Here is a 13,370-nt window from a genome sequence, read left to right as displayed (position 1 = left end):
CGATTTTATCTATAAAATTTTATGTAGTTGAAATGTAAACAAGAAACTGAGCGTCTTTATAGAGCTACTACTACCAACAATGAACAGGTCTATTACTCAACCTATAGATACATTGATAGGTATATGTTGGTCAAGGATAATTGAGACGAGTACATCAAAAGATTTTATATATATCTCGCAAGCATTTGGTCTTATAAGCCAATTGCAAGATTTGGTCTGCTGCAAGGAACTACTTACCACAAATGAAAAACAGCTACTACATAAGATGTCGTCAGATAAACCTCTGCTAAAACTATTCAAACACGAGTTGGTGTCATTTATATTACGGTTGGTTAAATTTAGCGATATGGAAAAATTTCTTATGGAGAGAGGAAACATCAGCTTATATGATATAAATAAAGCAGTAAGCCGAAATAGTAAACCTTTCAGAAAGCCATTGTCACCATATAATATGAAACTCAATAATTCGAAGTCGCCAGCAAGACCCATATCAACATCAACACCAATGACGTACAACCTAAAACCTGAACCAAAGCAAATAATATCACCTCCACAATCACCTGTAATGATGAGATCCAGGCCGTACGACAGAAAGGAAATCAATGGCCTCAGATCCAGTGTTTTGATGAAAGAGCAACAGATAAATGATAGGGAGAATCAATATTCTTCGGTTGCTGACGAGAACAACCAACTCTCATCGACTAATAGAATGCAGCAAAGAAAAATTCAAACCCTAGAAATTGATATAAATAACTTAAAGAAATACGTTGAAACATTGGAATATCAGTTAGAAAGACAAAGTGTGGACAAACCTAACACATTTATAGATAGAAATATAATGAAAGAGCTTGTTGATAAAAATACCGAAAACGAAAAAATTATTCAGCATTTACAAAGTTTGTGTGAGAGACATCAAAAGGATTTGACGAAATGCAAGACTAATGACCATAAATATGAACCGATTATTCAAAAGCTAGTTCTCGAGATGAATAAACAAGATGAATTAGTAGAGAAGTTGAAGTTAAAATTAAAATTAAATGACAGCCCATCTGATAACTTGGAGTTCCAGAGCTTTTTAAAAAAATTGCCGTTTATCAAACAGTATTATCTATATTATAAGTATCAACAAGACCAAAAGAACTTTGGAACATTATTCATCAATATGGCTACATTATGCTTGACGTCAGTCATTTTACTTAATATCGTAAAGTTTGTCTTCTACATTATGATTTATTTGTTCGACATGCAAAGAACAACAAGCGCAAATAACTTACAAGAGTACATATATGATGATTATGGACTGAATAATTGGTTCAGTTCAAATGAAGCGACGTTTGTATGGTGGCAAGAGATAGAATGGCTTGAATATGCAGTTTATAGTATAAGCGATTGGATAGGTAGTTAGGTTTAAAACAAAATGTCCATACATTTAATAAAAGTTAATAATTATACACAGAATTATGTTGAAAGATATATTTTATAATTTTATTATGAGTATACAAAATAATAAAGAAAAATTCATCTTTCAGTAACAGAAATAAATTAAGCGAAGTTAATCAAATTTAGTTCATTTGCTTAACTAAGGCGTTAATGAATTCTTCTCTGTTACCGGTGTCACCACCTTGGATAAAGTGGAAGAACTTTCTAGTTCTGAAACCACCGTTTGGATTAGATAACTTGAATGGCCATAAGAAGTTGTTAGCTTGCTTGAAGTTTGGACCAACAGTGTAGATTTCGTGGATTAAATCTTCAATAGATAAGATACCGTACTTACCTAAGTTAGCTTCAATGATAGCATTGTCAGATAAAGCGATTCTTTGCTTGTTAATCTTACCGTGACCTCTCTTGTAGACTAAGTGTCTGATGGTAGATAAGTTAGGGTAACCGTAAGCAATGTATGGTTCAGCTAACTTCAATAATTCAGAAGTGGCCTTGGTTAATCTGACGAAAACACCAGCGTTAATTTGGGTCAATCTTAATAATTGTAAAACCTTTCTTGGCTTTGGAGCAATCTTGTTAATACCCTTGATTCTGACAACGAAAACTAATTTTGGTTGAGCATCAACGTAGTAAGAACCAGCAGCCTTAGCATCACGCTTAGCCTTGATGACAGCACGTTCAGCATCGGTGTATTCCTTTTGGTAAGCAGCAGCTCTGTCGAAGATGATCTTACGCTTTTCTTGGTTGGACTAATGAATTGTTAGTAATTGTTATTCCATATAACCTTGGTTGTCATAAATAAAAGTTATTAAATATTTTCTCAGTCCCGAAAGATGGTTAATTGATCGACAACATTGCCGTAGCTAGTCAAATTCGTATGGTTGATTTCATCTTCAAAAATAATTAAAAGGTTTTATGAGACACAAGACATGACAACATCAAGTGACAAATCATTTATACATACAGCTTGACGGACAACCTTGGCGGCAGCACGTTCTTCGGCGGTCTTTTGTTGAGCCTTAGATTTCTTGACTAAAGTTTCTGGTTTTAAAGTGCTAATATAAGTTAGTAAAATGTTCTTGCTGTCGCTCTTCCGAACGCACACCAAGTGGGTTGAATAGACCCCGTTGCATTTCCTCTTAGAACTAATAAATAGAGCTGGCAAATGCTATATGTGCCGGAAAGGCCATATAGAAGCAGAACTGAACAGCCACATTCATTCTACTTCACATTTGTCCACTCAAAATTAACTCAGAGGAAAGCAGATATATCAGGCATTGGCAATGGAGTTTTGGAATATATTCAATTCAGCTGCAAGATAATCTAACTTTCCCTTGGCATCATTTTGATCAAAGTCAATGTATCCAAGAATGACAATGACAGTACCTCATACCACTGTATGAGAGTTCTTGTCGCTTTCCATTAAACATTTGTTAAATAGAACAGCAACTTCGATCGAAGTAAATTACAAGACCACATTACAGGTGAAAAAATTTTCCAATCTCATCTCAAGAATTTTTACCTATAGCAATCTATTCATCAATGAATAGGCACTGGTTCTAATATCCTCGGACAATATCAGTAAATTTCCATACTCAGTATTATGATGCTGGTATTAAACTTCATACCTTTGTCGAAACAAAGAATTGAATCATTTTCCATCCATCCCAGGCCAGACACATCATTGGTTTACGATGTTATTCAGCACTCGGGTATGTTTGAATGAGATATTACATACGAAGCCATCTTGTTGATCTAGTTATTTACTAATAAGAAAAAGTTAAGTATAATAAAGAAGAATATTTCTTATTTAGTACCGAGCAGTGAGACTGAGCTCGGTTGATGAGAGTGAAAAATTTTTGAAAAATTTTTTGTAAACGAACGAGAATTCATCACATGAATTTGAATAGGGCTATACCCTTGATGATTGGATGTTATGAAGTAGACTATTTAGCAGAAATGCAGCACTCTTCGTAGTTCTGATTTTGCATGGCATGCAACGTTCATCTAAGAAAGAATTCATTGCTGCAAGTAGAGCCTTGGTTTACGATTTACAAAATTAGAGCTATAACATGACAAACTAATCTGATATTTAAACGATATTTAAACTATGGTCAATATAATAATCCTCAATAACCGTACGAATAATCGCCTTGTATCCATCTGTTGACCATATCTAAGGCATTCTCTGGCTGGTCGTATGGAACCATATGGCCTGCGTCATAGATTCTTAAGAACGTGAAAATACCATGGTTTTTAACTTCACCGGCCAATTTCTTGTCTGAGGTATACCATGGCTGCAATGGCTTCAGTTCAAATTCTCCGTGACCAGTGTATTCCAAAGCATCGGACCACCCGTGGTTACCAAGCCAGTTGCAGATGAAGTCCTTATCGCCGGCATAAATCAAGACGGGAATATTCTTGTCGAGCAACTCGGCGACGTACTGCTGGAATGGTTTGGGGCCGTCTCCACTAAACAAGAAATTTCTGAATACGGTGTCGTCACAACTGTTAAACATTTCGATGTTCGAGGCACCAACTACGTTCTTGACGAAATCGAGGTTCAAGTATTCATCGACATACCCCAAAGCTTCGTAACATAAGTCACCCTTGCATGTAGTTCTAATATCATAAGGGTTTAATCCTGTCTTTTGAAATGGTCCAAATAATCTTTCTTCGCAATAGAAGTTGGCAGGAACACATGTCAATGCATTAGGGGCATCATAACAAATCTTTGTCAAGGCAGCACACCGTGGATAATCCTTTTCCATTCTCTCACATTCCTTATCAGTAATAACTTGCTTGTAGCCACCTTCACCGCATGCCATTGGCTTGTAATATGCAGATTGAATTAACGAATCAGTGATGCCATTTCCGATTAATACAGAACTTAAGTCAAACGACCTATCGGCATGGTTAATAATCTCACTGGCAAAACTTGGAATATAATGGCCAGCATAAGACTCACCAGCAATATGAAATGGATTCTTTACAAACTGGGGGAATTTCTGAAAGAATAATTCCAAAAATACGAACACATCTTTAGCAGCAGAGGCGGTGCTTTTGACTTCTTCGCCGTTTGTATACGAATAGCCGACTCCCACCGGTTGGTCCAAAAAGATAACAGATGCATTGGAGTTCCAAGAATAAGGGTTATATTCCGGTTGTAAGGTGGCATTGATCAGAGAAGGACCCAATTCAAAAAATAAACCTGTGGCCGACGAACAGCCAGGACCTCCGTTCAACCACAAGATAACCGGATCGTTTTCTGGATCGTTACGGGACTCAAAAAACCAGTAGAAAAAATGCTTATCCAAATCATTGACATCTAAGTACCCTGTATATTGCTTAACAGTATCTAAACCAAGTACTTCCGGGTTAGTTTCCTTGATTCTTAAAGTATGGTCTGCAAACCTATCGGCCGATAACACTTCGAAGTCATCACCAGAAGAATACGACTTGAAAGTTTCCTTAACCCTGTTGTTCATATTTTCAGACGAAACCTTAAATTGAGAATTATACTCGTCAATCTTTCTCTGTAACCTCTGCGGACTTAATTTCTTCTGCATCTCTTCCCAAGCATAAACCACATCCTCATTAAAGCTCTCCTTAATATTGCCTAACTTTTTTCTTTGCTCGGCCAAAAAATCGAATTCTTTTGGTGCATCACCATCAATTGTTTCCGTATTCACATCCACTTTGAAAATCGACTGTTTAATCTCTTTCATGAGCGGCATCCCGAAAGATAAGGCATCAGTGGTCGATACCACCCCTAACACGCCTATTAACGTGCTCAATTTCATTATTATTCTGATTAGCAACTATATTATAGACCCAGTAGCAATTATAATCCAATTTACAACCTTTTTGGGCTAATTTACAGAAAGAAAGGGTGGCTATTCTAGCGAACCATTAAGGATCTTTTGTGGTTTTATCCATATCTCGGCCTTAAAACGACATCTGCGACATATTTGCAGTTATCATTCAAATATATTGTCTAAACACCCCCACTTAAAGTAGGAAATAGTCGGTACACTGATTATAATGCACAAAAGAAATCTACCATAACATAAACCTTATCTCAAGGTGTTTTTGCCATATACTCGACGTTTCTAGGAAGTCAACATTTGGTACAAGAATTTTTTTTTCTTAAATATATACTGTTAATGGCCTACCATTACCAATTTTGATTTTCTCTATTAAAACTACATTTTTCACGCCATATTCCAATGAATACAATATGATTTTAGAATAAATGCAACATATCAGGCCTCCAAGGACGGTATTCTTATCAATGCCTTTGTCTAGTAGCATGATTGCGACAATGTCGCGCACTAATAATTTCTGTCGAGATTCAATTTGCAGGTTACCTTTACGTGTATGAATTTTTAGGCTTGTTTACTAGACATTGGACTAAGTATAACCAACTAGCTATTATCAAAAATTAAGTATGGATCCTACTCCAGTACCAGTCAGTGTAGTTTCTACCAGGAAGACATTAGCAATTCAGGCTAATGGAAGCGTAGGGGGATATTTACAACATAACCTCATTGGAAGTGGTCATCAAGGACCAGAAATGATGACTCGTATAATCATGTCGTTGAAGTCGGGAATTCAGGAAGAGATAGAATGGGCATTGACTTCGTTGTCGCAGATTTCGTGCACATCGCCTAGCTTGGTGAATTTTGAAAAAACGCCATATTTGGCCCATGAGTTGATAGGGTATTTCATAAAGCCATTCCAAATGATGCTAGAGAAAAAGGACCTGATAATAACTCAGGGAGAGATGCTGTTGAGTCTTGATTCGTTGCTTTCGTTGAGGAATTTGGCGCAGGATTTGGTTAACCAGCAGTATTTGTCTCAATTGAAGACGTTGAAGAAGCATCTCATTGAGGTGTTGAAGATATTTGTTCATTGGTTCTATGTGGGAGATGTGAGATCGCACCACTTAACTCGATTCCACAACCAGTTCAGAGAGGGGCTTAATTACTTGATAGATTTGTTAGAGCCTTTGAGTTGTTACTACGTTGATAATACTAAGAACGACCCCTTATTCAACCAACTATTATTTGCTTCTCTCCATACAAAAGACAAATACTTATTAATTAATATCATGAGAATTTTATCACACTTATTATTTATCAAAGATACTACTACCAAACCTACGGAAGGTGATAATAATAATAATGATGATGAAAAGCAACAGGAAGAGTTGGAGGAAGAATTAAGTAAAACCCCAAATAATTGTATTGATGCGATTGAAGAAGTTCATCTTGAGAACATCGTATTCTTTTTATTAATAGCTGACAATGAACTTTCAGTTGCCACCTTGGAGTTCCTTAAACAATATTTGTCATCGGAGGCCCTTCATCCATCATATCCAACATCTGTTAAAGATTCCCAGGCTTATAGATTGAAAAAACTCTTACAAATCAAATCTTCAAGAGCGATATATCAAACCTTGATCAAGGAGTTACCTATTTTAATGGTGTCTAATTTATCGTTAAACGACCCTTCAAAAATTCCAGATATGCCTCCATTGAGTTTAACTAAAAGGTCGCAATACATAAGCGTGCCAACCGTATTGCCTCTGTTATCAAAGCAATTATACGATATTATAGTTAAGTTCCCCGAACCTTTGAGAGCGACCACATGGTTACGTTGTTGCTACGAGCCATTTTCAAAGGCTAACGAAGCAAATGTCATATCAGATTCTAGTGATGTAATTCCTGGGGAAGTTACCCAAATTTCATTATGGAAAGCATATGAAAAGCAATTTGAAGAAGTATGGCAAACATCCAAGACTCAAGCTAACCCAGAGTGGCCCCCCTTATTGCCGGCTGTTGATTTCATAAAGAATGTGAATTCAGCATTCCCAAATTCCGAAGCTATGGTGGTCAATTTAAATCCCGAATCTATGGAACAACAACCAAAAAAGAAGTTTATTATCAAGGGAATCCAGCCAAGACAATTTGTGGTTAATATCGACATTGGTAACTATGAAGCATTGAGACAAAAACCAACTCCAAACTCAGACTCCACCTTGAATGCCGATTCAAAAATTTTACCGATCGGGCACATAGATATTGACAAGTTCCAACACAACTTAAATAACATATCCGATGCTCTATTGGCCCACTCTTCACGTCTAAGGAAAGATCTGAAAGAGGTCACTCCAATCAATTTAATCAGTCATGATTTGTTGGATTATATTATAAGTGAGGTCCTTGATAACACTGAATCTGATGAATTGCAGGATTTATTTAGACTCTATAATAGCCACTGGTTGCCAGACTTGATCTATTCGAATCCTAGTCTTATTGAAAATGGTCTTGTTAACAGTAAGTGGTTAAAGTACTTACTCTAAATATGTATTATATTGATTATGTAATCGCGGTATAAAGTGAACTCATTTTTTTAGAAAGGATTAATAAATTAAACTTGTTTTTTCATCAACTTCAACAGATTTTCAAATAGTATTGAACATGGCATCGTCAAAAACTCCACTTGGTGTTCGTATTACTGATATGGTACATAGAGGTACCGTTCTCGGATTAGTTGGTGTTTGTGTTGTTGGTATCGGAAGTATAACTTTCAACATATACGCTAACTCTGATTACGCCAGAATGAATAAGAATAAATTAGCGTTTCTGAAAGAACAATATGACCAAGCACGTATTGCTAGCGCTGAAGAAGCAGATAAATAAATATAAAAATGTGGATGTTCTATGAACAAGGAAATAATTCTACTAGTAATGAGTACGACGAGGGAACTATTATGGTACGACGTGGGTGTTAACTTCAACATAATTAAATGTTTGTATATAGTTTGGTTTCTACCTATTATCAATATGCCTGTATATGTATATACTGACTAACTTTCATATTTACATGTCAAATATCATATTCAAAGTTTAGTCTTTTTCGTTAAGTCCGTAGTTTCATCTGTCTTGTAACTCCTTTTTCTTGATTTGGAAGCATCATCAGCCTTCGATTTATCTTTTTTCTTCTTCTTATTCTTCATTGGTTTCTTAGAGTGGGTAAGTTTCAATTCTTGTAAGTAGTTGAAACTTCTCTCGTTAAATTCCGTGCGTTCTGGAACATCTCTTGGATTTAATAAGACAACATCGTACTTGAAACAAAACATTTCACCACAGTTAGGGCAGTCTATTTCGTTCTGTAAGCTGTCCGATTTATTATCCTTCTCTCCGAAATGTTTCACGAGTCCTTCTAAAATCTTGAAAGATATTATACACCCACATGGACGCAAATACGCATAAACCGTATTACTATTCAGTTCTTTTGTTATAGGACATTGAATATCTGGGACAGCGCCATATAAATTATCCTTCCAACTAATGTGTACGTCAATAATATCTCTTAAAGAGCGTAGATGGCTGAATGGCGAAGACATCTTCTTATCTTCACCGCCTCTTGTATCAACAGAATCATACTTACTACTATCACGCTCAAGCATATATTTCAAAACCTTCGATTTGTCGTACAACTTTCCTTTATAATCACTTACGATTATCAGAGTAGTTGGGCCATATAGTGGTGTTGAAGATAACGCACATGTCGTTAGGTCAGAACATTCATCGTCATGAGCTATTTGAATTCGATCATTTTCTCCATGCTTTCCATATGAATGTAAAGATAGTATATCTTGTCTTTTAGCTATAGTTCCACCATCATTACCCATACTGGTTGAAAATCATTCATAGATAATACAGATACAAACTTCATTAATAGATCCAAATTTTTTAGTGAGATTCCAAAAAATGTTAAATTGAAATTTTTCAAAGTGCTGATTTAACTAGTATCCACAGAATCGATCACCAACAATCAATAAACAACAATTATGGCAACAGGACAGCAAAGAAAGATAGACTTGACTCAACTTCAACCTCAACAAATCATTGAATTTCGTAAATCTACTGAACAAGAGATAAATCATTTCACTCAATCATTACAAGCCTTACAAACAGCACAATCAAGATTGAAAGAATGCATTAATAGTGTTGACAACATGGAAAAATCAAATGCATCTGAATTATTAGTTCCGTTGACTAGTTCTTTATATTTACCAGGTAAGATTGCTAAGAAAGATGAATATTTAGTTGATATAGGTACTGGGTATTTTGTTAACAAGCTGGCAAAAGAAACTAAATCTGTTTATGAAAGTAAAATAGAGAAATTAAATGGCGATTCGAAGAAGCTCAAGGAAATATTAGTTCAAAAGAACGAAATATTGAATAGCATTAATTTGGTGTTAAGAAATAAAATGATTGAATATGAAAAACAACAGAAACAGCAACAATAATTATGAATAAGCTGGATTAATACTTCCTATAATTGTTACGTAGATGAAGAGATATATACTGTAAAATAATATTAGCTCAGGTTTATGAGCTACCAAGTCCTGGATATATTACAAAAAGGCTAATTGTATTTCATTTAAAGTCAATTATTGGCTATATACGTTATATATAGTTTTAAATTAATCAATTGATTATTATTTACTAATATCGTTAGTCGTATTCTTTATTATAAATAAATGGTTCCAGAAATACAGATCTCATGTTCAGTAATTTTCTTGATCCCAAACCTTGGATGTTATTCAAACCTCCATCCTCGTTGCTTTTGCAACTTTGTAAAACAATGTTCTTTACTGATCCACAGTTCGCTAATAACTTAACAGAATCAGTTTTGTTTATTGATCTTATTCCTGTGAGTGTGTCAATTACACATGCTTGATACTCTAAGCTCTTAGTACCCTTAATTGCAGACTTTACCTTAGATGATGACAATTCATACTGTTTACAGAAACCAATATAATTTCCAGCTTCCTCAAATGACCATGCCAATACTAGTGAGAGGTCTTGTTTAATACAAAAATTCAGTAATTTACGTAAAATTTCTTGATGAGCATCGATATCGACAACTACTAATAATAATCTGAGTACCCTGTCATTGGAAGTATCTACTATCGTAGATCCCTTGTTCAACTTCTTCAATCTTTGCCATATATACTCGGGGTGTAACTTATGATATTTTAATGAAAGGAATAGTATTTGTAATGTTGGATTAATGTAATAATCCGAAAGAATTGATCCGTTATATGACCAAGGTATACTTTTCATCAAAGAGTTGGTCAAAAGTGGGTTCCCCTTCTGTGACTGTGATACTTGAACCGAAGAATATGTTTGTACATTACTTCCTCTTGCATTTATTTTAGTATTGCTCCTGGTAGTATTAGGAGGATTGCTAGAGGCATTGGTTTTAATGGTGGTATTTAATCCATTATTATTTCGTTGAACTTCATTACTATTTGAAATTTGGATATTAGCTCTTGTAGAATGAGTTTCTTCACTTTTGCTTTGCTTGGTTTTGCCAGTTTCGTCGTTTATTATATCATCTGCTTGAGGTTGTACTTCCGTTCGTATACTCTCATTTTCATCAACATTATACTGATCCCTCATTCGCTTCACTCCACTTAGGATACTCCGAAATGAAGTTGAGTCTATTGGATCTTTCTCATTGGAATTCAGCATTTGTATTATTGGCTATATATATGCTTATTTATTTTATCACTTCGTTATCTTATATCGAATAATATCGCACCAAATTTTATCCTAAAACGTTAACGTTAGCCATCTGTCATTTTACGTTACTCATATCTTGTATCAGGACATACACTAGTTACATTAACTCCTATTAAGAAAGTGGCCTTTTATTAGACTTACATTCGTTGAAAATGCTTACTTATCCTAGATAACCCACACTTTTATACCCGTGAGAGTGATTGTCCATTCTTATTAGACAATGTATATGGAATTACTCAAATTTTAGGCACAAACACTATTTATGGAACATGATGCTGACTAGTACCACAATAGGACAAACTAAGACAATAAAACTTCCCAAACTATGTATATCATAATCGTATGTAAGAGGATTATTGGGAATAGCATGTAGTATTGCTTGGCACTTCTCAATACTACTAAGCGGTATGTAGTGATGAAATATCTTCGAGCTTTAGACACTTAATTGCTGAGTACAATTTCGATTCATTGGAGTTTGGATAAATTCGATGGCTGATTGCTTAATCTGGAGTTTTGTGGCAATCCGGTTGAGGAATACTACTTCCCTCAACCCGGCCGAAGAAATGTATTTCAAACCCAATAAATTGGTAAAAATATCAATATATAATGAAATATAGTGTATCTTTGTATTAGTTTATAGCTAGAACTAGTTTTCTGGAGTATTCACGCTTAATAATGTTGTGTTTGATAAAATGTGCAGCCAATTCGCTATATTTTAGTCGTCCGCGGTACATGGTACTGGAAAGCAATTATAATGTACCTACCATAAAAATATATAAAAAGGTGTACTCCTAACTTATGTATTTTTCTTTATTTAAGTCTTTCATTACAAATATTAGTTCTATTTATTCAAAATGACTATTTCTAAAGTTCATTCACGTTATGTATACGATTCCCGTGGTAATCCAACTGTAGAGGTTGATGTTACAACCGAAAATGGCTTATTTAGAGCAATTGTACCTTCAGGAGCATCTACTGGTATCAATGAAGCTATGGAATTAAGAGATGGTGATAAATCTAAATGGCAAGGAAAAGGTGTAACTAAGGCTGTTGATAATGTCAACAAAACAATTGCTCCACATTTGATAAAGTCAGGTCTTGATGAAAAGAATCAAGAAGAAATCGATTCTTTCTTGTTGAAATTGGATGGCACCCCAAATAAGAGGAGCTTGGGTGCAAACGCCATACTTGGAGTCTCTTTGGCTGTTGCTAAAGCTGGTGCTGCAGCAAAACAAGTCCCACTATATAGACATATTGCTGATATAAGCAAATCGAAGCAAGACAAATATGTTTTGCCAGTTCCATTCCAGAACGTTTTAAACGGTGGTTCTCATGCTGGCGGTTCGTTAGCGTTCCAAGAATTTATGATAGCTCCAACAAACGCGCCAAGTTTTTCCGAGGCTTTGAGAATTGGTTCCGAAGTCTATCACCATTTAAAGTCTTTAACCAAGAGTAAGTACGGACAATCTGCTGGCAATGTTGGAGATGAAGGTGGTGTAGCACCAGATATTGAAACTCCTGAAGAAGCACTCGATTTGATTGTTGCTTCTATTGAAAAGGCTGGCTACAAGGGTAAGGTATCCATTGCCTTAGACGTAGCATCATCCGAATTTTACAAGGATGGTAAATATGACTTAGATTTCAAAAATCCAAATTCTGATAAATCTAAATGGTTATCGGGAGACCAGTTGGCCGATTTATATGAAAGCTTAATTGATAATTATCCAATTATATCAATTGAAGACCCATTTTCAGAAGAAGATTGGGATGCATGGTCTAATTTTTACCCTAAGGTGGCCTCTAAGTTACAGATTGTTGGTGATGACTTAACTGTAACTAACCCAATCTTCATTAAAAAGGCTATAGAGAAAAAGGCTGCAAACGCGTTATTGTTGAAAGTGAATCAAATTGGTACACTTACTGAGTCAATTAAGGCAGCCCAACTTGCGTTCAGCGATAAATGGGGAGTTATGGTTTCTCACAGATCTGGTGAAACAGAAGATCATATTATTGCTGATATTGTAGTTGGTTTAAGAACTGGCCAAATTAAGACGGGTGCTCCTTCCAGATCCGAAAGATTAGCCAAATTAAACCAAATTCTAAGAATTGAACAGGAATTGGGAGATGATGCTGTATATTCTGGTAAGGGTTTCCATACCGCTCAGAATTTGTAAGGTTTATAATCCTATATTAGATGAAAACTTATCTTAAATAAAATTTGTAGATTGATTTTCATCACCAGCTTAATCTGGAGTTTTGCGACACTTATTCTTGGCCACTTGGATGACGTGAGTCAACTCATACTTGTGCGCGTATCTTTTGATT

At 35.4% G+C, this 13,370-nt stretch overlaps 9 protein-coding genes across 9 annotated transcripts; 5 read left to right on the top strand and 4 right to left on the bottom strand. All coding sequences in view use genetic code 12, as the record gives it.

Moving 5' to 3' along the window:
- Positions 1-79: 79 nt before the first annotated feature.
- DEHA2D02288g (DEHA2D02288p) lies at positions 80-1,405 on the top strand (the record flags this gene model as incomplete). The annotated part of the gene is made up of 1 exon (XM_458567.1): positions 80-1,405. The coding sequence occupies one exon, from the start codon at positions 80-82 to the stop codon at positions 1,403-1,405; it is 1,326 nt and encodes a 441-aa protein (XP_458567.2).
- A 157-nt stretch (positions 1,406-1,562) lies between these two features.
- On the bottom strand, positions 1,563-3,186 carry DEHA2D02266g (60S ribosomal protein L7; the record flags this gene model as incomplete). Its single annotated transcript, XM_458566.1, has 3 exons — positions 1,563-2,189; positions 2,405-2,495; positions 3,179-3,186. 3 exons carry the CDS (start codon positions 3,184-3,186, stop codon positions 1,563-1,565), a joined length of 726 nt encoding a protein of 241 aa, XP_458566.1.
- A 383-nt stretch (positions 3,187-3,569) lies between these two features.
- Positions 3,570-5,243, bottom strand: DEHA2D02244g (DEHA2D02244p; the record flags this gene model as incomplete). Its single annotated transcript, XM_458565.1, has 1 exon — positions 3,570-5,243. One exon carries the CDS (start codon positions 5,241-5,243, stop codon positions 3,570-3,572), a length of 1,674 nt encoding a protein of 557 aa, XP_458565.2.
- A 647-nt stretch (positions 5,244-5,890) lies between these two features.
- Positions 5,891-7,807, top strand: DEHA2D02222g (DEHA2D02222p; the record flags this gene model as incomplete). Its single annotated transcript, XM_458564.1, has 1 exon — positions 5,891-7,807. The coding sequence occupies one exon, from the start codon at positions 5,891-5,893 to the stop codon at positions 7,805-7,807; it is 1,917 nt and encodes a 638-aa protein (XP_458564.2).
- Positions 7,808-7,925: 118 nt separating this feature from the next.
- Positions 7,926-8,147, top strand: DEHA2D02200g (DEHA2D02200p; the record flags this gene model as incomplete). The annotated part of the gene is made up of 1 exon (XM_458563.1): positions 7,926-8,147. One exon carries the CDS (start codon positions 7,926-7,928, stop codon positions 8,145-8,147), a length of 222 nt encoding a protein of 73 aa, XP_458563.2.
- A 200-nt stretch (positions 8,148-8,347) lies between these two features.
- Positions 8,348-9,142, bottom strand: DEHA2D02178g (DEHA2D02178p; the record flags this gene model as incomplete). Its single annotated transcript, XM_458562.1, has 1 exon — positions 8,348-9,142. One exon carries the CDS (start codon positions 9,140-9,142, stop codon positions 8,348-8,350), a length of 795 nt encoding a protein of 264 aa, XP_458562.2.
- Positions 9,143-9,301: 159 nt separating this feature from the next.
- On the top strand, positions 9,302-9,763 carry DEHA2D02156g (DEHA2D02156p; the record flags this gene model as incomplete). Its single annotated transcript, XM_458561.1, has 1 exon — positions 9,302-9,763. One exon carries the CDS (start codon positions 9,302-9,304, stop codon positions 9,761-9,763), a length of 462 nt encoding a protein of 153 aa, XP_458561.2.
- Positions 9,764-9,971: 208 nt separating this feature from the next.
- On the bottom strand, positions 9,972-10,994 carry DEHA2D02134g (DEHA2D02134p; the record flags this gene model as incomplete). Its single annotated transcript, XM_458560.1, has 1 exon — positions 9,972-10,994. One exon carries the CDS (start codon positions 10,992-10,994, stop codon positions 9,972-9,974), a length of 1,023 nt encoding a protein of 340 aa, XP_458560.2.
- A 905-nt stretch (positions 10,995-11,899) lies between these two features.
- Positions 11,900-13,219, top strand: DEHA2D02112g (DEHA2D02112p; the record flags this gene model as incomplete). The annotated part of the gene is made up of 1 exon (XM_458559.1): positions 11,900-13,219. The coding sequence occupies one exon, from the start codon at positions 11,900-11,902 to the stop codon at positions 13,217-13,219; it is 1,320 nt and encodes a 439-aa protein (XP_458559.1).
- Between the last annotated feature and the right edge of the window lie 151 nt (positions 13,220-13,370).

This window comes from Debaryomyces hansenii (assembly GCF_000006445.2).
Source record: "Debaryomyces hansenii CBS767 chromosome A complete sequence".
Lineage (NCBI taxonomy): Eukaryota > Fungi > Ascomycota > Pichiomycetes > Serinales > Debaryomycetaceae > Debaryomyces > Debaryomyces hansenii.
Note: the sequence above shows the minus strand (reverse complement) of the source record. Positions and strands in the feature narration are given on the sequence as shown.